This window comes from Cryptotermes secundus, unplaced genomic scaffold, assembly GCF_002891405.2.
Source record: "Cryptotermes secundus unplaced genomic scaffold, Csec_1.0 scaffold230, whole genome shotgun sequence".
Taxonomy (NCBI): domain Eukaryota; kingdom Metazoa; phylum Arthropoda; class Insecta; order Blattodea; family Kalotermitidae; genus Cryptotermes; species Cryptotermes secundus.
The window spans coordinates 823,879-851,409 of record NW_019722429.1 but is presented as its reverse complement, the minus strand read 5'-3'; the positions used below and the strand labels follow the sequence as shown (position 1 = coordinate 851,409).

General features: G+C 41.3%; 1 protein-coding gene across 5 annotated transcripts in view; it reads left to right on the top strand.

The window, feature by feature from the left end:
- Positions 1 to 27,531, top strand: part of LOC111861330 (probable nuclear hormone receptor HR38) — an 87,528-nt gene that overhangs the window by 47,008 nt on the left and 12,989 nt on the right. For 2 of the 5 annotated variants that reach the window (XM_023845801.2, XM_023845802.1), the window contains exons 3-4: positions 19,066 to 19,643; positions 24,507 to 25,104. In XM_023845801.2, the coding sequence (XP_023701569.1) occupies positions 19,066 to 19,643; positions 24,507 to 25,104 (1,176 nt within the window). Of the gene's footprint in view, positions 1 to 818; positions 966 to 7,542; positions 7,565 to 9,599; positions 9,653 to 19,065; positions 19,644 to 24,506; positions 25,105 to 27,531 lie in introns of those variants that run through there. The other 3 variants (XM_033750277.1, XM_033750279.1, XM_033750278.1) reach the window with 3 other exon arrangements.

Genomic DNA, 27,531 nt, shown 5'->3' with positions numbered 1-27,531 from the left:
ATGTTTTTGGACAGCAGACGAGAAGACAAAAGGTTCTGGACTGAATGGTAGCAAGCATTACCCGAGCTCAATCTCCTCTTAATTTCCTCCTGAATCAGGTTTCGATCTGTTATCGTTGTTCCCAAATATCTGAACTGTGCCACAGTTTCAAAACTTCTGTTTAGGAGGAAAACATTAGAAAGACAAATTGTGAGGATGAAAAATAGGTGAAACTGACTCAGAATTGTGTTAGGCCGTTGGGTTCTGCTACCAGATGGTGACGATGCCTACCGTCGCTGCAGCAATTTCGATTCAAAGATAAACAAAAGACAATAGGAGGTCTTTTATTAACTGTACTGTAAACTAATAAGTTTCCTTTGTTAGATATTAGAACAGATGAAGGTCATGAAATGGTATCTTGGTGCTTGTATGAGTAGTACACCATATCTACTTCGTCCTAATGTACGATCTCTTGCAATCACCTTCACTTCTTGCCTTGTATGTTCTTTGCATTGCTTCACATTATACTGCTTCATATCTGTTCGCATGACACACTTTAACCTGACTGATCCTGGTGATATAACGTCGGTGATTTACTCTCCAATCATCATGAGAGGGGAAGAATGTGGGACTGTGAAGATTCGAACATCTTCCGGAAACCATCCAAGTTTTGACATGCGGTGTTATAGGTGGCGTGAGAAGACCAGAAAGAAGAATTCACGTTGGCTGCCCAAGATCATCTTCTAGGTTACAGCGACCTGCAGTACCTGATTGTTGGAGAGGATTGTTTCTGTACACCCAGAGTTCGTTCTACTACGCAGGCGTCGGAGCAGAACGGCTGTTTAGTTTCCTTCAGTTCCTCGTCCAGAAGCAGCGGGCCTATGGGATGCCTCATGTCACCGCGCATGGACAGTGAGAGCGAGGATGAACAAGAGGCGGCGGGACACGCCCCAGTGGCGCCCGGCGCCAACCCCCCAACACCACCGGTACGACGCAAACCCACCCATCACCACCCCCACCCCCTACGTCCACCCTTTCTCATTCTTTGAAGATTGCCAGCCGTATTGTAGACATTGTTTGTGCAGCATGCTTGCTTTTACGTGTCACGTGCAATAGTATAGCGCTCGTTGTTGGTGTTTTTTCTCTTTTCGCTGTTTCTGTCTACAGTAACCGTGTCTGCTTTCCATGTTGCTGGGGAACACGTGTGTTGTGGTTGTTCTGAAGGCTATTGCTAGCATTCTCGATGCAGCGTGTTAGTTTGTCACTGTCCATTATTGTCCTCGTACTGTGAGGAAGAACCAGCTGTTGTCGACGCGGTTGCGGACCTTCCTGATGATTCTAATTGGACATTCTTCAATGGCTTAACATTAAATGTTTTCTGTTAACTGAACATAAACAGCAGAGGTGTCGTTGATGTTTTACTTTATTTTCTAATTTAGCAGCTTAAGGGCCTTGGTGTCGAGACCAGTGAAGTTTCTATATCATTTCAAGTTAAAATATATCTTTCGATGCGAAAGATAAGTCATGCTCCATACTTCAAACAATTAGGCCTACTACAAAAATATGTCACGCCAAGTTGAATTTTACTAAAATTGATTTTAAATTAATAATTAGGCCCTCTTCGTAAATAGTACTTAGAGTTAAATGTCAAAAATATATGTGAAATAAATATTTATTCTGTTATAAACAGTAAAAAGAAACGTCAACTACTTCCTGTTTTAAAATTAAAAACCTCTAGTGTAGGAAGGAATATAAAACTAATATATCTGATAAAATTTCAACCAACTTACAGAAAATTCTCCGAGTGCAAATTTTGGTCAGTTCGTATTTGACTATCGTGAATCATTTAATCAATAATACTGCAATACGATTATGCATCTTAAGGAAGTTTTCGGACAAAATCCGACCAAACTAGTCTCGATATTTCTTAAATTCTACTTCCAGTTTACTACTAAATTGGTCCATACTAGCCCCATCAGATAATTTCCAGCACACGTTTTCACTGTTTAGTAAAACCAGGCAGAGGGCCCCTTCAGCCCGAAGTTCAGTCTAATGTACAACAATATTTTCTTCATGTGTTCACTCTTGTCTGACGCGCAACTCACACTAAAATTTAAAAGGAAGAAAAGCAGACGCATTGCAACAGGATGCTACAGTACAACATAACATCTTACAGTCATGTGTTTCAAACCTACATACTCGAAATATGTTAAGGATTCCTTAGCATATCTCAACTCTCCCAACTAAAACTTCGCTACTCCTGAAAATAAATGCATCTACATCAACAATTGGGCCTGAGCATAGTGACAATCAACAGCAGTAAGTGGGAACAAATTTGTTACTAAGAGGAACAGTGTCGAGTATTGATACTGTTGTTATATTTCTCAAACTGACGAAATAAAAGGCACTGTTTTATTCATATCGCCACTGCATCCAACTTTCCTTTAGAATATGCAATTAGGACGGTCAAGGAAATTCAGGTAGGACTGAAATTAAATGGGACACATCAGCTGCTAGTCTATGCTGATGATGTGAATCTACTGGGTGATAATATAGATACCATAAAGAAAAACACACTAACTTTAATTGACGCTAGTAAGGAGATTTGTGTAGAAATAAAAACAGAGAAGACGAAGTACAATGTTACTCTCTCGTTAACGGAATTCAATGCAGGGCAAAATCGTGAAATAAAGATATTTAACAGATTGTTTGAAAATGTGACACATTTAAAATATTTGGGAACGACAGTTACAAATCAAAATTTGATTTAGGAGGAAATTAAGAGGAAATTGAATTCGGGTAATGCTTGCTACCTTCCAATACAGGCCTTTTGTCTTCTTGTCTTCTGTCTAAGAACGTAAAAATTAGACAATACAAAACCACAGTTTTTACTGTAGTTCTTTATGGGTGTGAAACTTGGTTTTTGAAATTAAGGGACGAACATAGACTAAGGGTGTTTGAGAGCAGGGTTCTGAGGAGAATATTTGACCGAAGAGAGATGAAGTGACAGGAGGTTAGAGAAAACTGTATAATGAGGAGATTCATAACTTGTATTCTTCCCCAAGTATAATTAGAACGATCAAGTCAAGGAGGATGAGGTGGGCAGGGCATGTAACACGAATAGGAGAGAAGAGGAATACATATAGGTATTGGTGGGAAAACCAGAAAGAAAGAGACCACTAGGAAGACCAAGACGTAGGTGGGTGGATAATATTAAGATAGATGTTAGAGAGATAGAATGACGAGGTATGGACTGGATTGATCTGGCTCAGGATAGGGACCAGTGGTGGGCTCTTGTGAATACAGTAATGAACCTTTTGCCTTCCATAAAGTGTTGGGAAGTTCTTGAGTAGCTGCACAACTGATTTTTTTCTCAATAAGGGCTCAGCTCCATTAAGTCAGTCATTTTAATTTATATTCTTGTATTTTAATTTTATGTTTGAAATAAAATCTCATTCAGAGACAAATGAGCTTGGTCTAAAAGCGCCGGGACGTTTTGCAGCCGCAGTTCCGGATGGAGGAAATGGGCATCAATCTTTATGGGAAGCCGTCTTCGTTATTAATGATAAATTTGCATTTCTAAATCCAGAAACGAAATGAACGTTAAACGGCTCGCGAAATGCAGATTGTTGCTTTCGCCTCTTCAATCATACAAACTTCAGATTAATATATTTCGATTCTATGTAAAACCTATGATAAAAATTAATTTAAACATTTTCATTCAAGTTCCATCGTAGAAATAGTAGAGTTCTTTTGTTATTTAATTGAAATTTTTCCCTTTGTAAAGAAAACAACCAGTGTTGAAAAATATTTTTGGTGGGTTATCTTATGACGCTGTCATTATCGGGAATATAATAGCTTCGAATGTTAGGCTGTTAATATTAAAGGATCTGGAAGGAAGCGGTCACATTCTAATTGAGATGGTACCCTTGCATTTTCTTGGAGAGGCTGAAGATAACCACGAAAACATCAGTCTGAATAGCTTGTGTACTGGCCGAGATTCGAACCCTGCATCTAGATTTTTACGGCTCGATCAGCCTGTGTGGTAACAGCCTTTACATTGCGCGAAATTTGAGGTTTTCACAGTGTTGAAAATTATCACCGTTTCAGAGACAGGCAGAGTCCCCCGAAGCATTACAACCGCCATTGAAATTACGTGATGGCATGACTTAGAAAGCTCAACGTCTTTGTTAGTCAAATGTAACGTTTGTCATTAGAAATCAGTGCTATTGACTTCATCTTTTCAATTTTCCGCTGTTTTTATTCTGTTTTTCTCTCACTAATAATTCGTTTTTCCTGAACAATATAAATTTATGTCACAAAGAATCTCTTAACAACAACCGCTTGATAACGTGTCGGAATATGCTTGACACATACATGAATCCTGTTGAAATTTCAGCAAATATATTTTAAAATTCCCGTCTATTGCTACGTTTCCAAAAAATAACCCTTCCGTTAATTAATCATTATAAATTATATCACACGAGGGACAATGTATAATGTAAATTTTATTGAATTTACACACCATGATCTTGAAGATTTCTGGTAAGACAAATTTCTGGAATATGCAGTGCTGCTAGAAAAAGACTTTTTTCTGCAAACTTTGAGACTGCAGTACCGACAGAGATATAGATGTCTCTCACTGTCATTTACTGTTGCCATCTGTTGGTGCACTTGTAACTCCTCGTCGAGATTTTATCTCGGGACCTTTCGAATACGGAGCAAGGTTAAAAACCATTCTAACGCAATAATCTCTGAATGACCAAGAATGAATGCGGTAGCCCTGGTGTTGTTGCTTTCCTAATTACTGAAGAGAAAACTTCTTAAGAATTGTGAAGTTTGTAATTTTTCCTTTAAAAGTAAATATTGAACATTTTAACACATTTAGATGGAAGTATGGCGTGGTTCAAAAAGTCGATTATTAAAAAAGAGATGTAATATTTTAAGTATAGCGCGGTGATCCTCCGTATGTGTAAGTGATTAAGTCTATGTTCCTTTGTCACGTCTTCATCTTTATTTCACTTCATTCGTAGCAAGGGAAATATATAAGGGAAACTGAACACTAGAATCAAACAGGTAAATCTAGGTTCTAAACGATTCTGACAAAACCCAGTACTTCCGTGTAAAATCACCGATTTCCTATTCTGATATTTGTATTATTGCATTCTTTTATGCTTCAAGATGATCCTTTACCAAGCTTGCAAGGTGTGAAATGATATTAGTGTGATTCCTTGTTAAAAATAAATCGAAAATATTGTACAACGTATATCTTGTGACGTATAGTTTTCAAGATTGGCGTCACCGTCTTATGGCGCAAGCTATTAAATGATCAGACCATAAGCGCCTCGTGTGTGCAGTAGTTGCTGGAAGCGGCCTCCGTCCAGTTCAAGGCAGACGGCAGTACACCACAAACACGCCTTAATGTTTGCATCGACTGTTGTCAGAGCTGCTTGAAGTCTCGCCACAAGAGCTTGGATAGGCTAATCCTGAGAGAGACTGCATAAACGTGCTCCTTCAGGTGTTTCCACAGGAAAACGTCTGTCGAAATTAAATTCGGCGACCGAGGACACGCAATCGGCCCTCGAGGTCTAGCCCACCTTCTTGGATATATCGTGCGTAACCAGTGCCTGACGCCTTCCCCGTAGTTTGCTGGGGCTCCGTCGTGTTGAAACCACAAACTCTACCACAAAGCAAGAGGCACAGCTTCAAGCATCTCCTCCATAGTCGCTTTCATAAAACCACGATCGTTATGCAACCAGCCTGTCAGGTAGCACTGTGATGTCCCAGACGATACGGTGAAGTGGACTTGATACACACGTTCATGAGCATGAGGACTGACCCCGCGGCCAGAGGTGACTTGTGCAAGTTGAACAGACCCTCAAGCGTGAATTACGGATCGTCTGTCCACAGAGTGTTACGTAAAGAGAGCTCATCCCTAGTGTGTTGATTTTGTAGCCATTCTTAGAGGATCATTGTCTGGAAGTACATTTGCACTCCTCTAGCATCATGAGGGATGAAACTGATCAGCTTGAAATACTTCGAAGTCTGTCGGTTGGGGTAGGCCCAATTATTCTTCCACAGCTGTAGTTATGGCATCATCATTGGCTGGCGTCCGTACAGTCCACGGGCGACCTCCCTCACGGAGACGCTGCTCTAATAATCGAAATACGTCAGCGTTTGGATAACGTTGACCAGGATGACGTGGTGCATATCCCCGTGCAGCAGTGTCATCTCGAGTCTTGCAGGTATCAAGTGTTAAGAGCATGTTGCAGCGTTCACCATGTGTGTGTTTGCCATAATCATTAGCTCACAAGTGACTCGGACTGTGCATTCTGTCTGGAGTACACCTAACAACGCGCTACATGTTGTCATGACAAATGCTCAGAAGTATGTTACCCAATATGGCGGTGACGTTTCTCGAAAACTCAGCGTCTCGGGTCATATGTTTAAACTAGAAATCACAGTATGGAGCGCTTGTGCGGCAGTTCCATTTCACTCTGTAAATTAGGGTGGTCGGGGGAGGATTCAAACGTCGCTTGTCCTGAGGCTATGCCGCCCATATCTGATATGACTGGCTTCAAAAAATACCAGGACGACGCAACTTCAAAAAGAATAGTCAGGAGCTTCGCGCTGAGCTCGACTGCAGTCCTGAAAATATCTTGATCGTGACAATGAATATGTGTAGTGTAAAGTACTTATTGAATTTATGTTTGTAATATGATTATTTTACATAACGAAGTGGCAGGTACAGATCCAGAGGTCCCGTGTGCAATTCCCGGCCCTACCAGATTTTCTGAGAAGTAGTGGGTCTGGAACGTGTTCACTCAGCCTCGTGAGGATAACTGAGGAGCTATTTCAAGGAAATGGCGATTCCGGTTTAGAAAACATAGATTAACGGCCGTGGGGATCCGTTGCGCTGACCATGTGACACGCTCTTTCCGCTAAAGTTGGCACTAACTTCGCCGACAAGCGGCGGGCGCTCGGTCGGTATGCAGGGCTACTATAAATGATTATTTTTAAAACGCTATATTTCCCAAAGTACTACACGTACAAATATGATTTATATATAAAAAGAATCGTAAACTCACCAAGTTTGTATTCTGTGCACCGGTTGGCAGCACGAGTTCAGTGCCTTTACAAAATAGCGACAAAGCAAGAAAAGAGTTTTTGTTTGTTGGAATATGCGAGATGTTCGTCTGTTATAGCAATGCAACATGCATTCAAAAGAGAGTACGGAAAAGAACCGCCATGTAAACAAAGCATTTTGCTGTAGGATCGGTAATTTAAGGACACGCTGGATTGGGCGTGTTGGTGAGGATGACATAGCTCTGTTCACTTGGACCCACAGATCACCTGATCTAACGCCTTGTGACTTCTTCCTTTGGGGATACATTAAGGATCGTGTTTACGTACCCCCACTGCCAAGAACACTAGTAGAGCTGAAGGAACGCATCGATGCTGCAGTGATGACCATTGACAGGATGATGCTATAAAATGTGTGGAACGAGCTCGACTACAGCCTGGACGTGTGTCGTGTGACCCAAGGGGCACACATATAACATTTGTAGAGTATGAAGAAAACTTGGTGAGTTTACGGTTCTTTTTATATATGAATCATATTTCTATGTATAATGCTTTGGAAAATATAGCGTTTTAAAAACGAATGAATCATTTATAGTAGCCCTGTAGTTCGCTTACGGACTACAGGCCACGGTAAAATTCATTAAGGATACCTTTGACAAATATTCTGGCATAGTACATGGATTTTTCTCAGTTTATTAACATTTTACTTTCACGTTAATTATTAGGTGAACGTAGCAGGCCGACAATCTAACCCGAAAACTCTGGAATACTAAAGACTGCGCTAATTACACTTACATAGAGTCGAAAGGGAGACTGAATATGAATTATGAAATTAAATTATTTTGAATGGAGCTGTCGTTACCAGTTAAAGGAACTATCCCAACATTTTCCACGAGGACTGGATAAAATTAAGGTCTCAGGATAGCCTCCGGACGAAAACTGAATCCGGGGCAGCTCATGCTTTCTGTAACGTGGTTCAGAATTAACGTAAATGATTGGTTGAATATTTAATTTACATTGTACTTGTATATTCTGTATGCGCAATATTTACATTCAATATTGATTCGTTAGCAATGAAATATTCTGACCGTACAGACACTTAACATTATTAAGGAAGTCAGGAATGTGATGGGGAAAGTATTGTTGGTATAGCATGTTCTTTTCTCTCCTCTTGCTTCAATTTCGTAGCATAGAGCTGATTTCTCAGTTTCATGATCATTTTACAGACCGTAGGACTCCTTGGACAGGTGATCAGCTCCTCGCAAGGCCTGTATCTAAACACAGGGCAACACAAACACAAAAGAAACGCATACACACACGAAACATTCATGCCTTGTCTGGAATTCGAACCCACGATCCCGGCTTCCAAGCGAGCGAAGACAATACACGCCTTAGACCGCTCGGCTACCATGACCGGCAGTGTGGCATGTAGGCTCCTGCTAATGCGATACTCAGCGCTTCATTAGAACAGGCGGTGAGGCTGAGAGCAGGGATAGGCATTTTTTCTTGCAGAAAGCCTGATGTGGCCATATACATATCTGTGACCTCTGGACGGAGAAACTAGCGAGAACAATTCTATTTATATTAACTTATTTAATAGCATTAATTATTCGCACTGGATGAAAAAAATTTGTAAATAAAGTATAACGTACAAAAATAAGAATAATAATAATTGCAATTATAATTAATAATAGAGATATGATAGCCTGCGTTTTAATGACTATGAGATTTTCGCCTGTGTGTTATTTTATCAATTAACTTCATCCATCACATTAGTTTTTCCATTTGTGAAAGTTGCTCAAGAACGTATCATTTCTGTCCTGAAGGCACGACGTAAGTCTGTGAGGTAGAATCATTCTTGTTTGTTTGCCTATTGATCTATTTACTTTTGGGCTACTTATCGACGCCATCAGTAGTTCAGGTTATATAGCGCTGAGTGTCTGGGTGATAGCAAATAGTGAACAGGTAGGCACGTGGAAAGGAGCGGTCGTGGCCTAATTCGAGGTAGACAGCTATTCTGCCAAATGTCTCGAAGGGTTAAGAAGAACCACGAAAAAACTCATTCATGACAGCCGGTCTCTTGGCCAAGATTTCAACCCAACACCTCCCGAATATGAAGCAGCATGACGTCACAATCCTTCCTGACAAACTAATAGTCGCCCAGCTAATGGAGGAATTCCCACACTAACTCAATATTTCACTGCCGTGCTAACAAGAGCCTAACAAGATTCTATTCCGAGCCAAATGAACCAAGTCAAGAGCCGCGTAGCTGCCCCATTAAGACCCTTCATAATAGTCTCCTATCTACGTCATGTCTCACATGTCTCACGACGTGTGTCTAGTAATAGGTTTGCGACCGCAAATTTCCTGAAGCAGCAAGTCCATATACGTGCTTCACTAGTACAGTCACTTCCTGCGTAATATGACAAGATGAAGCAATTTGCAGTGTCAAGAAATTTAGCCGTTCATGTGAAAGAGAGCAGTAGCCAAAATCTAAATAACAACACAGGAAGAGGGACACATTGGCACTGTAACAGCAGCTCGAGCAAGGGCTGTAGGCTGGCAGCTTATGAGCGTAACAATTATACACGTAAGTACTGGCGCGGTTCAAAATTACTGTCCTCGGACTGACACAGAATATAAATAGTGTCTCAGTAAGTACAGTAGTTATGCTACGGGCTGGACGACCGAGGAACTGTGGTTCGATTTCCAACACCAGAAGACATTGTTTGTCTTCCCTACGGCGTCCAGACAGCCTCTGGATCTCACAGAACCTTCTATTTCTTGTGTAGTAGGGGCTTTCTCAGGGGTAAAAATCGACCGAGCTTGAAGCTATCATTCCCATTCAATGCTAAGGTGAAGATTGAGTGCATCCATTCCTCCACTGTCGCCATACACATTCATGGTGGGATGATTGTTTTAATAACAGGGACAACTTTATCTAAAGCAGATAAAAGCAGAAATTGTTTAGTAGGCTCAGTGTTAAGGTCATGATTATTTCAGTGGCAGGATAAGAGAACAATGTTTTAATTGGTAGGTACGTTTAGATTATTTCGATAGAGGAAGTGAATAGTTTTAAATTAAAGTCTTGTTTTTTGACCCCATAAATATTTGATTGAATTTTGTTTATAAACTATATTAATCGGGACTCGATTTATTGTTGGTGACTGGCACATAAATTTAAGGGCTCGTAGCAGTCTCGAATATAATTCTAATGCTTTTGGTACATGATGCTGGTTTATTCCAGAACATTCTTCCTTCCAGGTTTCATTTTCCCAAACACGACAAAATGTCGAACTTTTTATCTGATTTTATATTTTTGAACTGCTCTGTTTTGCTGCATGGCTGATGGTAAACATGATTGATGGCCTCTTCTTCTTCTTTCTTTCCTTGGCACTACAGCCCCAGCGGGCCTAGGCCTACCTCCATGAACTTCTCCGTTCACTTCGGTTTTTCTAGATCTTACACATTCGGTAGGACTCCTTGGGCGGGTGATCAGCTCGTCGCAAGGCCTCGCAATGCCTCTACCTGTACACAAACACAGAAAAACGCACACACACAAACTAAACATCCATGATCTGAGTGAGATTCGAACCCACGATCCCGGTTTCCAAGCGAGCGCAGACAGTACATGCCTTAGACCGCTCGGCTACCGTGACCGGCAACTTTAAGTATGGGCGTCCTTAATACTGTTACGAGAGTGAGTTCCAAATATTTGTTTAGTTTCAGGCAGCATGTCCATTAAAATGAAATCCGTGTACGAGTATCGACGAGGAAGTATTTCTATGGCATTCCTAAAGATTAAAGTTTTAATGTTAGTCATGCTAGTAAGAATTTAGCCAAATGAATACATCAGTGATTCCTTAACTATTTCAGAATATTTCTGGAAAAATTATCATCTTATTTTGAGTGTGTAATCTTACTAAAATTCTTCAGTAAGATGAAGTGTTTGTGGGCATGAAATTTAAGGTAAAAACGTAAAGTTTTCCCTGTGTAATTAGTTAAGCACTACGCAATGAAGGCGTATGGGGGAGTGGTTTTTAAGATCCACATTTTCTTGATCTCGGCACTGGTTGGAGGTGAGTGGTCAGCTTCAAGCCCCTGCCGCTTTACTCCAAAGAAAGAGTAATAATTGGAGAGGAGGCTGCGTGGGCCCCAGAGCCGGTCTGGACGACGTGGCGGAGAGAAAATTCTTGACCCTACCGGGTCCAGAACTCGCCCCCTCAGTCGTCCAGCCCGTAGCCTGTCGTTATACCGACTGCGCTATACCGGCTCCCCAGTCAACTTTTAGGCTGTGGATGAGAAAAGGGACCCACATGACCACGTGAGATATTCTTTTCTTATTTCGTCAAGAATTTGTAACAGTTTAGAATATCGGACAGTTACAGTGGATGATTTTATCTCCATCAATGTGTTGCAGTCAAAATCTTCACTTTTATTGTGATTTGCATATTTAACGACTGTGTATCGGCTACTTTGAGTGTTGAATGTTAATCGACAGGGCGATTATGAATTGTGATCTGGGAGATATGTAGCAGAAGTGATCCAGACTTCTTGATGTTCTGTAATTAAATTAATTTTGGAAGAATTCAAATCTCAGATAATATAGTCGGCCCCAGCCTGGGAGGATTACGGCGAATTTCCCAAGTATAAGTATGAATTCTAATCATTAGTAATGCAATTTCCTTAATTTTCTACTTATCTTAATGTAGGCAAATCTAACTTACTATATTATAATCAGTCTTCAGTCTACACCGATACGAAACAGAACTAAAATTTTTTGTCTTTTTGTATATTTCGGGCTATAATATTCTTATTCCAATTGCGCAGAGCAGTGAAAGTTTTCTCACTTTTTCGTATTTCTAGGGTATTGGATTCGAATCTCTGCCTAATATGGTTCATACTTTTCGTCACCTTCGCCAGATGAAGTGTATTAAATTAGCCACGACCGCTTCCCTTCTTATTATTTCCGACTGGCATTCCATAAACGTCTTACGATGTCCAGTTTCACACTCCATACCTCTGAAGTGATCTAACATTTTTGTATAACTACCGTGAAATGTCAAAAATTAAATAGACTTAGTTACGCGTAAGTAAAAGATTCATGTTTATGGTCACTGGCTGCTACTGGGAACTACATTCAAAGACATAAGATGCAATAGGATGTTGGATTGAAACCAACTGGCTTTGGATAGAGTCCTGGGACGATCTCTCGTGAACGTGGTAAAGAAACTACCTAGTCCATAAAAGGCAGAACATTTCTTGACCAGCTTTGAGAACATTAGTTCCTTAAGGACACTGCTCCTTGTAGTTTAGACACAAAATATATCATAGGATGTTTCGTCTTAAAAAAAAAGCATCTGACGACATGGAAATTATCAGTCGAACTTGAAACAGCATGTTGAAGGGTAACAAGAAGATAGGGTCCATAAAATACCATTAGACTACAGTTAGATATGCAAGTGTTTTCTGAGGAAAAAGGTGATGCATGATGCTGTGAGAGGTCTTGGGAAACTAGTTTAAGTTCTGAATACATGGGTTTTACAACTCTCAGAACTTATGGGGAATAAAATAGAAGAAGAATCCGTACTGAAACCTGAGGATGCATTGGTAATCCTAATCTGATGTGCCAAATTAACATGTACTTCATTTGTTTACATGAAATTGGCAGAGAATGATTATACTAGTTTATTGTTTAGTTCTATCGATGTCGTTTCTCCAGTTACTTTACAATTCTGTGCCAGTTGAATTGTAGGAAAGTATTGTGAATCTAAATACGTGTGAGATGAATAGGTGAAGTCTTTTATTGTCTATTGCTTTTATTTAATAGCGTTATCAACTGCATATATAATTTAAATAATTATAGGTTTGAGGATAATTGAACGCGATAAATTTGGAATTTAAATTGGCGTCCTTGGTCCAATTTGAGGTACTGCTTCACAGTTTTCTTGGGGGGAATGGACAAGATTACGCCACCATTCATAATAGAAGACCCTCGGGCCTGGATCATTTCATATATTTCCCATATCATAAAGAAGGTATACCAACAATTGGATCACGACTTCCAGTTGTATTTTGCCAGGACCTATCATGCCTTTCCTCTAGAGGAACTGGGTACAACCGTGGCTAATTTGGCCTGTATTCATTCTTTGACCAGACAAGATAATAACATAAATTACCATATCTTTTTCCGTCAATCACTTAGGTCAGTGTTCCTCAGTCCTTTATGATTCACAGATCTGTAAAGCAGTAGTACGTTTTCTGAGAACCGGTATTATCCATATTTATTTCACAGTTCAAATATTTGGTCTGAAAATATAATTATATTTCAAGAAATCTAAACCTGTCTATTTACAATTCTCAAAAGCATACATAAGAGCCTAAGTACTGCAAGTCTGCTTTCACTTCCTCTTTACGAAGTCCTTTTTTTTAGTTACGGATATGACCACCAGGCGGCAGCGAGGGGTACCCATGCTTAAGTGTGTATCGCTGTCTCCACCTTTCCCGAAAATAAATTTCCATTGTTGATAATGTGCATAATCAATGAAATAGTGTTTTAATATGTAGTGGATCAATGAAGGGGTTGTATGTGAGCATTGTAGATTGAGATGGGAATTTCAGAAGCTTTCGTCTATTTGTACAGATGAAATCACTCGGAATTATGTATTCATAGAAGGGAATGTTATAAAATGTTCACTTAGAAAAATGGAATGTATGGCGGAATATCAAAATAACAGCTATTAGTGAAATTAATGAAGTACCTCTGTCCTTTTTTATATTTGAGGGCCAAATAATTCAGACACCGGCTGCTATAGTTGATCAAGTCGTGACTAAAAGATATCTAACCTTATATTTTTTGTTCAGTTGTGAATGTCCATTATGATGCTCTGAACCTTTACTGAAAACATTTCCTCTAGATGGCAAAGTTCTTAGTGTATATTGTTACTCTATCAAATTTGCTGGTTTAATTTTATATGTAACAACATGTCCCAAAAATTTTGAAGTTATTGAGATTATGTGTTTTTGACGAAATTTGTTTTTTTGGTAATTCTTTTTTAAACTTCAACAGGCTTTATGCTAGTATATACCAGGGTAAGTTAATAAGTAAGTTACAAATGGATATATAACTTAAAAAATAAAAGTACTGATTTGAAAAACGCTTTTTTTCCTCAACATAATCTCCCTGTACATTAAGGCACTTGTCCCATCTTTTCACAAGTCCCTGAAAACCAGCAGCGTAAAATTCTTTGGGCTGATGTCGGAACCAGGCGGTGACTTCCCTTTCTACAGCTTCATGGTCGGGAAAATGTTCAGCCGAGAGATGATGTTTAAGAGGACCGAACAAATGGAAGTCGCTTGGAGCAAGATCGAGGCTATACGGAGGATGCTCGAGGACTTCCCACTTGAAATTTCGCAGCGTCTCATTTGTCTTGTTGGCAGTATGGGGACGCGCGTTGACATGCAAGAGCAACACGCCTTTGGTGAGGAGTCCTGCCGACTCCTACTGTAACATCCTCAGGAAACTTCGTAAGGCCATTCAACGGAAGCGACCATCACTCCTTACTAGAGGCGTCTTGCTTGACAACGCGCGTCCCCATACTGCCAACAAGACAAATGAGACGCTGCGAAATTTCAAGTGGGAAGTCCTCGAGCATCCTCCGTATAGCCTCGATCTTGCTCCAAGCGACTTCTATTTGTTCGGTCCTCTTAAACATCATCTCTCGGCTGAACATTTTCCCGACCATGAAGCTGTAGAAAGGGAAATCACCGTCTGGTTCCGACATTAGCCCAAAGAATTTTACGTTGCTGGTTTTCAGGGGCTTGTGAAAGGATGGGACAAATGCCTCAATGTACAGGGAGATTATATTGAGAAATAAAAGCATTTTTTCAAATCAGTACTAATTTGTTTAAGTTATATATCCATTTGTAACTTACTTATTGACTTACCTATGTAATTAAGATTTTTGTGTGATATTAAAAACAACGAACAACAGAACTGTCCACTCTCAACATAGCAATTAAGGATTATGCACTTGTATCTCGTGAGGTAGAGATGAAATTTTAGAACTGGTTGAAAAACATTGAATTAGAATATTCTGACAGCTTGATTGCTATTTGCATATGCGCATACGTAATTCTCAATAACCCTCGGACTTCTTAATTAGAAACGACTGATTTCTGATTAGTTATGTTCGACAATACAGTACAACAAATCTCGCTATTAAGAAATCATTATATTGTAAACCATAGCCAGAAAGCCATACTGCGTCTTTTCGACGAAAAGAAAAAGTTGTATGTAGAAAATTAAAACAAGTTTCCCAGTGATGATGTCAGAGGATTGGTGAAGTGGTTCTTGTCTGCTTATGCTAGAGGGGCACTGGTCGGGTTGGGTATAGCTGTTCGACACGAGAAATTCTTCAGCGATAAATATTAACCGCGTCTGTCCTACGAAAGACATCTCTTACACTCAGAGAGTGGGGCTAATTCTGCTCCTAACAATGATCATCCTATATAGAAATATAATTAATGGCTTGAAGAATGCGTGATGTCGCCAGTCACAAGTGCTTAACAAAGAACGATTTTATGTTGATTACAATGCTTGCCTGATGTTAAGTTAACGTAAAATTATCCCTGTGCTTAACTAATTAAGCACTACGCCATGAAGACATATGGGGGAGTGAATATAGAGAGCCACATACCCATCAGATAGGAGGTTGGGTGGACTCCAGAGCCGGTCTGGATGTTGCGGAGAAGAGAAAGTTCTTGACACTACCGGGACTCGAACTCCAACCTCTCAGTTGTCCAATCCGTAGTCAGTCGCTATCCCGTCTCTTGCCTGGTGTTAAAATCAGAACGTATACCAATAACGTGCCCATATACAAAAATCTGGATTACATTTTCGCTGTCAGTTTTTATTTCTTCTTGATTCTACGTATTCTATGTATTTAAAATCTGTATGTTCTTATACTCCTCCACATAAAGTTTCTGTGACCCCTCGACTACAATTCTCTAGGGCAGACTCTCAGTGAGTGGCTGGAACACTTGGTTCCCTCCAATGCTGAGTTCGGTTTCCGGATGTGCATATTAGAGTTTTGCTTCACGAAGCAGTTCTGGGGCTAGTTTTTCTCTTCAAATACTTCGGTATCCTCAAGACAACAGAGCTAATGTCTTCTGTACATCATCCTTAACTTCTTCTGCTTACTCCCGCATTCCTTTCCACTCCTACACTTTATCAAACGATGCGCAGAGGCTGATGTTTAACACCATTTCCCACGAATAACAAGCACAAATATTCAATTGTAAACAATCTCCTTTGTATAGTCTACTACACTTCATATATGGCCATAAAAAAATATTATTAATATTCACAGTACAGACTGCTCCCTCGTTCGTAACCTTCTACATACTTTACTTTACTTTCATGCAATTTGTTAACGCTTGACAGTTCGTTGCTATGGTGACCTAACACTGAGCAATGAAAATGACAAGTCTCAGGCTTACATAACTATATATAGCCTAGCCAGGGAGTGAGAGAAATTGTGTGCAGTTTGGTGTTGGACCTACATCAACAATTTGTGATATTTAGATATCTAGGATCAAATTATTTGTGACTCGTATAGAAGGAAGGTGCAGGATTTTTTCAACATTATATGCCTATACTGAAATTTCAAGATCTGATTGACTCTATTAAATTAGTTATTAATTGCGTTTTTATGGGCGGATATGTGTCACGTGTTACAGCGGGCAATGCATCGGAATTGTATTTCTGGCTCTCAATGATCGGCGACAGTAGTTAATGCAAAGCCCTATTCCGTAATTAGACTCCCTATATTTTATTTTGAAATTCAACAATTCACTTGGAAAAGAGAACTGCAGTTTTGCGTTTTAGCAGTTTCGATGTTTAAATTCTGTGACACTAATGCAGCAGTTGCTTGTTTCTTGTGATGTTTTTGTCACGTGTATTAGTGACTAATAACGCAGGTGCGAGAATGGATGAACGGGTTTATTTACTCCTTATACACACCGCCAGTAATTACATGTAATTATAGAGCTATCGCTATTTCTGCACTTTATAATTCACTGTTACACACACACACAAGTTGTCTCCTGGTAGCGCAATTAAAACGCAGGAATTATAACAGTCTCACTGAATCACACACTCCAAGTATTACGCATGAATAAGCTCCTCTGTTCACACAAGGTCTTGACACGACGAACTTTCTTGTGGCTATCTTCCACCCAGAACTCAGAATTCAGAACTCTGTCACTGTCACTGCCTTGGTCAGAAAAGTCAATCACATTGAGACTGACGGTCAGTCAGTCAGTAAGTCTTGGTGTCGAGCCCCATCTGGGACTTATGACCAGATATTTATTACTGTTTGACACTTACGGTCTTGTTTTGTGGGGGTTCCCTCTCCGACGAGAGGACGGGTCTGTCTTTAGTACATGCTGCTGGTCTTTGGCAGCGCAGTCTTTCTCGGGTCCGAGTCTCTTGGAACTCGAGACCATATTTTACTGTCTCAGATCTGAGACTTTCCTTTTCGTCGCTTCCTACGAGTCGCAGGGTCACGGTGGAGGTATTCGACGCCAGGGCGCCCTCCTGGAATCTCGTTATAGAGCCGCGGCACGGATCACATAGAAATCACAGTTCTATTGTAATAACTGTTGCGTAACTTAGCAACTGGTCACGTACAACCCCGTTCCTACTGTTGCTTGGCGCAGACGACATATAAAACACAGCCTCTCGTATTGTTGCGTAATGTACCGTGTTTACAGAGATGCTGCCTCGCAACGCGTTAATAAAATGCGTTACATTATTTGCATAATTATATCAAATTAACATCACATAATAAGGGGGTTTCCGAATAGGAAACATACAGGGTATATTGGGTTAAGATTTGCATTAGCGTCCTAAGGCTGCATTTACTAACTACGGTTAAATTTTCACTCGTGCCGTGTAGACTATAGTAATGTTACAGCTATAATGGAAAAGCTGTTAAAATTATGATGGGAATTGTTTCATTTTTGGTCCGTTACACTATCAATCACAAAGTCAATAGAAAGTCCGTCGAGTGTAACAATTTGTAGGTCACTTCTTTATCACATCTGCCTTACATGTTTCGGTTTAAATACAACCGTCATCAGAGGCACATAGTACAATCATGAAAACACTGTTGTTGTTTAAGATGTACACAGTTATGTTTGCTGCGTGGACGCTGCTACAATATGTCGACGTGTAAAAGCACAACACTTGCTAGGATTGTTGAATGCACTACCAATTCTCACATTCCGTCCGAAACGTTTCGGACGGAATGTGAGAATTGGTAGTGCATTCAACAATCCTAGCAAGTGTTGTGCTTTTACACGTCGACATATTGTAGCAGCGTCCACGCAGCAAACATAACTGTGTACATCTTAAACAACAACAGTGTTTTCATGATTGTACTATGTGCCTCTGATGACGGTTGTATTTAAACCGAAACATGTAAGGCAGATGTGATAAAGAAGTGACCTACAAATTGTTACACTCGACGGACTTTCTACTGACTTTGTTATGATGGGAAAATATTATGGAAAGAAGATATTTTTAAGGCCAAGATGAGGATGGGATGAGAATATTAAAATGGATCAAATGGAAGAATATTCAGGTAAAGTGAATTTGACTGAGTTGATTGTACCTAAAACTTGGTGACAAATTATTTTATACAGACCAATCGTGTTAAGTGAATCTGCCATTTTCAGACCGAATGCAAGCAATGCGTTCCTTTTTTGCAGTTCAGGGTCATGTCAATGGCTGAAAGACAGATACAACACTGCATAAATATTTTGCAAAAATGCTGCTTCGAAATGCAAGGCGCAGATTGGAGGGTAATGTTGATTTTATGGATGTATTGTGACGATATAAATTGATCTGAGCTAGCTGACGATAAAGCTCAGGATTATAGCGAGAGTCTGTTTCCCTAACCCATCTGCAAGCATTGTGTTTTTTATTTTTTGTTGCAGTCCCCATTCGGACCAAGCAGCTTCGCCGACCTGCTGTCCGCACCGTTTTCTGAAGACACAGGAGCCCTTACAGAGGAGCTCGATCCATTTCCGGACGTAGTATTCCACCAAGAACCGCCCCCGCCTCATCACGAATCTCCCGGTGGTTGTGCGGGCCCCCTGAGCCCCGTAGGACCTGGAGCCCCTCTTCCCAGCTTCCAGGAAACATATTCTCCCCGCTACACCCGACCAACAGAACTCGCCAGCACGTCTCATCAGCAGGGTTACAAGATGGATGAAGAGTGTTACAATGTACCCACCCCCTATAATAACCACCATCACCACCACCACCCCGCTGTGGTCTCTACACCAGCACCATCACCCTATGACTTCCAGCCAACCCCTCCGCAACCGGCCCCTTACTCACCCTATTTCCCACCGCAGCCGCAACAGAGCCCTGGCTTCGAGCCCACACCACTCCCTCAAGACACATACTCGCTACCCCACTTTCCTAGCACGTCGGAACTGCACGTGACCACGACGCTGAGTCCGAGGCAGAGGAGGGCGTCCTTACCGTTGCAGCGCTCCGAGTCCACTAGGTAAGGCAATTTTGAAAAACTCGTTTTAAGTACAATACTCTTTAACTCCTATAGAATATAGCGTTCACCTCCTTCCAGAAAACACCACAAGAAAGAATCAAGAAAATTAATAGGAACTGGAATTAGGTGGAACATATCAGCTTCCTGTCCACGTTAATCTAACGGGCGACTTTTAAATACCACAATGAAATGCACTGCATTGCTGTCAGGTCCTCACATTACACAACTATACAGCGCTTAATGCAAGATAATTGATTTCATATGTAGGCTAGTTGTAAGAGTTCCTGGCTACAGATCTAGAGGTCCGGGTTCGATTCCCGGTGCTACCAGATTTTCTGAGAAGTAGTAGGTCTGGAATGGGGTCCAATCAGCCGCGTGAGGATAATTGAGAAGCTACTTGATTGGAAAAAGTAGCGGCTCCGGTCTAGAAAACCGAAATTAACGGCCGTGGGGATTCGTTGCGCTGACCACGCGACACCCTCTACCCGCTAAAGTTGGCAGTAATTTCGTCGACAAGCGACGGTCTCTCCGTCGGCATAGTTCGCTTGCGGACTAAAGGCACGGAGTTTGCTTATTTTGTTTGCTTATCTATAATGTATTTAAGGTCACTGGCAGCATCGAATGAGTGATTAATGAATTCGGCTGAATGTGGAAGGAAGCGATCGTGATATAATTGCGGATAGACCTCCTGTCCCGGTATTTTCTTAGAGAAACTGAAGAAATCCACGAAAAAACACAGGGAAGTCTACCCGGCCGAGATTCTAACCGGATAGCACCAGAATGCAAGTCAGAAGCATTACCACTCGAGCTACTTTTTTGGTAGAATGAATGGTAAATTATGAATCGATATTGACACGGAAAACCGAGAGTAGCCTAATTTGAGGAGCTGTCCGAGAATTTGCTTGGCGGTACTGAAAAAGACGACGATAAGCAGGATGACTGGGCCCTGGGCGAGCATAGAAAATATTGTTATACACTACGAAGGAAGTTTGTCTCAGAAGTAAAGTCAGAGAAGACTAAGTGTGTCTATAGGTGATTATCTTGTCACAAGAACGCAGGACAAGGTCGTAATGTAGGAAACAACTGGTTCCGGAAGTTGAAAAAGAAACGTATTTAGGGAAGGTACTAACGAATCAAAATTATCTGAAGTACGAATGAAATGCATGCTACGTACTATACCGCTCAAAATCTTCCATCTCCCCGTCTCCAATTTAAACACCTGAAAATTAAAATATAAGAATCAGTAGGCCTAATTTTGCCTGTTTTGTATCTGCGTGAAGCTTGGTTTCTTGCAGTAAGGCAAACACTTAGATTAAGTAGGTTAACGGGTGCCTAAGCGAATATTTGGATGCGTGAGGGAAGATACAGTGCCCAACAGAGACAGTTGCGTTATGAGTTTCATATATTGTACTCTTTACCGAATATTATTGGGAGTCGGGATAGCTCAGTCGGTATAGCGACTGGCTACGGGCTGGATGAACAAGGGCTCGGAGTTCGAGTCCCGGTGGGGGAAAGAATTTTCACTTCTCCAAGTCGTCCAGACCGTCTCTGGGGCCCATCCAGCCTCCTATTCAATGGGAATTGGGGCTCTTTCCGCGGCGGTAAAACGACTGGGGCGTGAAGCTAGCCACTCACCTCCAAATAGTGCCGAGGTCAATAATACCTGGGCCTATACATCCACTCCCCCATACGCCTTCATGGCGCAGTGCTTAATTAGTTAAGCACAGGGACAACTTTACCTTTACCAAAGGTTAGTAAGGTGATCAAACGAAAGAGGACAAGAATGGCTGGGCATGTAGTATGCATGAGAGAAATAAATTTATAGGTGAATGGATGGACGATAGATGAGCAGGATGATAGATTTATGGACGGATAGATAGCTAAAGAGACAAGCGGACAGAGAGATAGGTAAGTAGGTAGGTAGGTAGGTAGGTAGACTGGCGCGCAGACGGCTAGGTGAATGCATAGGTGAACAGATATATATAGCTTGACAATAATAGTTTTATCAACAAGTATACACGCGGCGGCCCGGGTTCAGTCCAGGATCTGGTCAAGTGGGATTTGTGGTGGACAAAGTGGCGCTGGGGCAGGTTTTCTCTGAATACTTCGGTTTCCCCTGCCTATCTTCATTCCAACAACTGCTCCACAATCGCTCTCACCTGTCATCTGGGGCTGGTACAATAGGCCAGAAGTGGACGCAGTACAAGGGACTTAGTCCAACCCCACTAGCAATAAAGAAAATAACAAGCATACAACTCTATTTAAAGTATTACTAATTTTGAAAGCTGTGAATCGCAGCTGAGACAAGTGTAGTCTGCTGAGATTACATATGTAATCCTCACTGAGCACAATCTGTCCAAGAATCTGAATGTACAGCTAGCATAATTTTTTTAATTTACGAAACTGCACATAGATATTTGGCTGAATATACGAGCAGGTTGGTGGATGTGCTGAAGGGAGGGATAACGGAGAGACAGACAAATACTTTTGTTATTAATAAAGCGAACACACAAATGTTAAGTTGTCCCTGTGCTTGATTGAGCGACAGGCAATGAAAATGTATGGGAAGTTTAAGCAAATTTTGAATCATCTTAATCTTGGCGCTAGTTTAAAGCGAGTAACCACCTTCACGGCTCAGCTACTTAGTCCCCGAAGAAAATTCCCCAGGAGTTCACTGGATAGGAAGATGGATGTCGCAGCGCCGGTCTGGACGCGGTGGCGTAGAGAGAAATCTCTGCCCCTGGCGAAGAATAGAATCCACGACCTTAAACACAGAGTCCAAACAGTTCAATAATTAATATCACTGGAATTGCAATTTAAATGTAAATTACTTGCCTACTTCACATTACTCTGAAATCCAGCTATTTTAATTTTCTCGGAAAGAACTGATCATGCAGAAACGTTTACATAATGCAATATATAGATCAAATTAAGATCCATAAATTCGGTTTGAATCATCGATATGATGTAAATTTAACGAAATGCGAGAAGATTGATATGGGACAATAAGTACAAATTACATCTGCTGTGACTGATGTTTGCAACAGTAGAGGTTTACCTGCAAGAATTAAACATTAAGGGAAATGAAGTATGTACAGTCGCAAATAAGGCGCTTGCAAAGCATACGTATGTACGAGTATTCCATTTAAGTGATTAGATTCTACTAAAATTTCCCAGCAGATTGAATTTTGGTCTAAATATGACCACACAGATCAACATTTTACAGTTCTAGATACAGACTTAATATAAATAATGCCTTCTTTGGAAAATATCTCACAGAATTATTCATTCTGATAACTAGATTTTCTGCCAGTTGCTGCGGACGGCAGTGTTTCCAAACCGCCGGAAGACTAGACTGGCACAATACCATGTTATCACGCAAAGTATCAATACCTAGCCAAAATATGAACAAACCGCAGCACGAACTTCAAAATCAGTGCATTTAAGCCCGGGTTCTAAACCGCTTTGACCAGCATGTGTCTATCACTCAAGAGTAAAGGCTCCCACACACAGACGCGATACGATTCGGGACGATATTGCACTCGGGACGAGAGCGGCTGTTTACCGAGTGGACCGCGCACACAGCCGCGACACTCGGGAACTCGGGAATCTTTGACACCCGATAACCAGCTGGCCATGACTCACACTCAATCAGTATCTATACGTAAGTGAATAGACATGGGTAACCAAATGGAACAAATAATAGAGTTCGTCAAAGAAAATGCTTTATTGTACGATACTCATCGTCCGATGTACAAGGATTCACGTGCTAAGGATAGAAAGTGGAAGGAATTGGCTGTTAACAATGAACAGAGACAGCAAGTAGAAAAATCTGTATATATTTATATAGGGTTAAGTATACAGTAACTGTGGGCATTCTTAGTGTAGGCTATGCACCAGTTCCGTTCACTAACATGAATTCCAGGGGCAGTCATCTAGTTGAAGTACGCAACAACCCGCTCTCTAATGGCGTAGCTAACGTTTGCCGCCCTTGGGAGACGTAAAGGCTGGATAGGGAACATTTCTCCTTCCAGTGGCTCCACTCGTAGCAGTTCTTCCCTGTACTTTTCATCACAGTTTTTGAGACGTAGAAAATTATGAAGCAAACACGCTGCTGGTACAGTGTGTTTTATATTTCCTCCTTTCAGTTCTATAGGTCTCAAAAAAAAATCCTCCACTTAATGGCAAGAATAGGCCTCCGACAATTGGTGTATTGTTTAGTGATACCTTCTTGCCCGATGGCTCTCAGGATTTCATCAAACCTGTCAATTTTCATCCTGAAATATATGTAGAACCGTTTTTCGTCCTTCAGGAGTTGAGGTATCAATGTATAAAACTCCCTTAGTTCCTCTCTTGACAAGTTTATATCATGAACCCAAGTGATTCGTCTCTTTCGCCTAAATACGAACACACATAGCAACCACTTATACATACTTAATTAGAGACTCGTTATGGAATTGTAAATATTTGTACATATATATGGCATACTGAATATGTGGAGGAAAAGAACTACGCAGATTTAGTGTTCAGTAAAATACTTGCCGGGATTCACCTTCGTCTTCATCAAGAGCGACAGCTAAAAGCAAAACTTCCTCCAAAGACGGATCCATGAGTATTTACCGCTGCGATACCGAGCGGTCTACCGAGTGCGCTCGGTAGACCGAAATACCGAGGCGATATACCGACTGCGATAATATCGCGTTCCTCGGAGTACCGCGCCAGTGTGCGGACCTCCATTTACCGCAATGTAATTAGATATCGTCCCGTACCGTACCGAGCTGAGTATCGCGTCTGTGTGTGGGAGCCTTAAGTCTACTGATATCCCGTCCATGGACCCATACAACTTGCTTTTTATTATTGCAGCAGCAGCGAGTCCCCGAAACTTCGACTGGGGGCGGTATCCTCGGGAGGACCCGCCCCTTCAGCTTCATCATCGGCGTCGTCTTCCCCCGGCTGCGGTGGACTCAGCGACGTAATGACCCCTACAGTCACAGCCCCTCCCTCAACGCCAGCAACAGCCACGGCCCCCAGCACGGGGGGCGCAGTACCCCGGACCAGCGGTGGGCCTGCACCCCAGTCTCCGTCACAGCTCTGTGCCGTATGCGGAGACACTGCCGCCTGTCAACACTACGGAGTGCGGACCTGTGAGGGGTGCAAGGGATTCTTCAAGAGGACCGTGCAGAAGGGGTCCAAATACGTGTGTCTTGCCGACAAAGCGTGCCCGGTGGACAAGAGACGGCGAAACCGTTGTCAGTTCTGCCGCTTCCAGAAGTGCCTCGCTGTGGGCATGGTCAAGGAAGTAGTACGCACTGATTCTCTGAAGGGACGCAGGGGAAGGCTCCCCTCGAAACCCAAGTCGCCTCAAGAATCTCCACCCAGTCCTCCTGTCTCTCTCATCACAGCCCTGGTTCGGGCCCACGTGGATACAACCCCTGATCTCGCCAATCTCGACTACAGCCAGGTGTGGTTCTCCTCTCATTTCATTAATTCTTTCGCTGTTAGCAGAACGTGTTAGTCATTAGTCGGCTGATTGTCAAATTTAAACATTGATATAATTCAATTCGGCTCAGTTCTTTGTTTATTTACGTGCTGAACTCAAAAGCCAGCGTAATACTGCATATTACAACAACGACAATAATAATAATAATAATAGTTACCTTGTTAGAGCACCTGAAAATAGTTAAAGTGTCATTTACAAGTAAGCACTGCCAAAATAATATTGCAACTCAACAGAAGATGTAAACAGACATTAATTAAAAAAAAGGCATTCATAACAGTAACGTACTTCAATTCTTTATTTTTTACTTGCTTATTCAACAGCCCAAAGACCATTATACAGTAATCAAGAGAAAAAGAAGGTAACAGAATCAACATATGCCCACAAAAATTAGATGAACCAAGGCAACAATAACAAAATTTCAGGATGAATATTCACGCCAATCATTACGCGGAAAACCAAAAATACTCGTATATATACATACATTCATACTGCATAAGATTAGTATCTGAATAATTAAAAACTACCATTATAAAATATGATAAATAGAAACAGTTTTTCTTTCAAATAAACCAGTTGCCCTTCAGACAAAATTAGCAGCCGCAGCGTATATAGCGGAAGAACAGTTTTTGCTTGAAGCCCTAATATTGAACAAGAGAAGTCTCTGATATACCGGGGAAGAACTCGAAGACCAACAGTTTCCAGAAAGGAACTACAGAATCTGGATCCGAGATAAATTGAATTAGGAAACGTACATCAAATTGATACCTCCTACGTAGCAGGTGCAATAATAATTTCTTTGAAACTTATTCACGGCTGTAACGGACATGGAAGAAAAACTGATTAAACCAAAGGGCTGCAAAATTCTTCAGGATGTGTCTTTTTTTTTCTGCATAAATAGACGTTATAGAATTAAAAACATGGAGACTTACTCAAACTTACATCCAACTAGGGTCAAATATATAATATATATACGGTAGCGTAGTTGGTTGAGGCACTATGCTACAAGCCGGAAGGTCGCGGTTTCAAGTCCCTATGACGTCATTGGATTTTTTTTTTCAATTTACCTAATCCTTCCAGCCGCATTATGGCCCTGGGGTCGACTCAGCCTCTAACAGAAATGAGTATCAGGAATTAATTAAATAATTTTCCTGGGAAGTAAAGCGCGACCGGCGCGTAAGGCTGACAACCTTACCGCCATTTTTGAGCCGATTGTCTACATTATGCGGGACCCTCAATGTCTCACAACCTTATGGGCCTTCACGGCCTGTTACAGCTTTACTTTTAATATAATATCCGGCGCGTAAGGCTCGCAACCTTATCGCCATCCGTGAGCCGGCTGTCTAGAGAAAATGTGGGAGCCTCGACATCTCACAATCCTATGGGTCTTGACGGCCTGCTGCAGGGATAACTTTAATATAATGGAAACACTAAGAAATTGAGGAATAGAATTTGTGTTGGCTACACTGAAAGAACTTCGGTTGGCGAACCTGTTGCAATTCAGTTTGTTTACACTCCGAAATGCGTGATCGATCGTGTTGACCAACAACAGTCCGTGTGAAATAATCGGAAAATGGGAAACTTGTCCAATTTTGAAAGAGGACAGATCGTTTGTGCGCGTTTAGCTGGAGCATCTGTGACAAAAACTGACATGTTACTCGTGTTAATATATCGAGAACGACAGTTTCTAAGGTTATGTTGGTATATGTGAATCGTGGGAAGAGAACATCAGCGAAGAGCAACAGTGGGTGAAAATCGATATTACAGAAAGAGATCGTCGTACTACTGCAACACACGTTATAGAATAACTGAATATTCATCTTGAAGACCTTGTTCCCACAAAAGCTCACCGAAGTAAGCTTCACAAAGCCAACATCCACGGTAGGGCTGCAAACTCTGATTGCTGAAAGTAATGTTCAGATGCGTAAACGATGGTGCTGTGTCACGACCATTAAACCCTGGATATCAAACAACTGGAAATGCGATCGTGATATGGTCAGATGAGTCTCCCTTCATGCTGCTCTTTACATCAGGAAGGGTTTACGTTTGGAGAACACCCAAGGAAGCCTACATTCCGGAATGCCTGGTTCCAACAGTGAATTATGGGAGGTTCTGTGGTGATTTGGGCAGCAGTATCGTGGTACAGTACTCTTTTAGTCCCATTGTCACCCCTCAAGGCCTAATTATTGCAAGGGATTACATGGACAGGTTGGGCAATAAGGTGAATCCCATGATCCAGACGTTTCCTAACAGTGATGCAGTTTTGCAAAATGACAGTGCCCCATTCGCACAGATGGAACTGTTCAGTCACAGTTTGAAGAGCATGAAGGTATACTTCAGCATCTTCCTTAGCCAGCACAATCACCAGATCTGAACATCATTAGACCACTC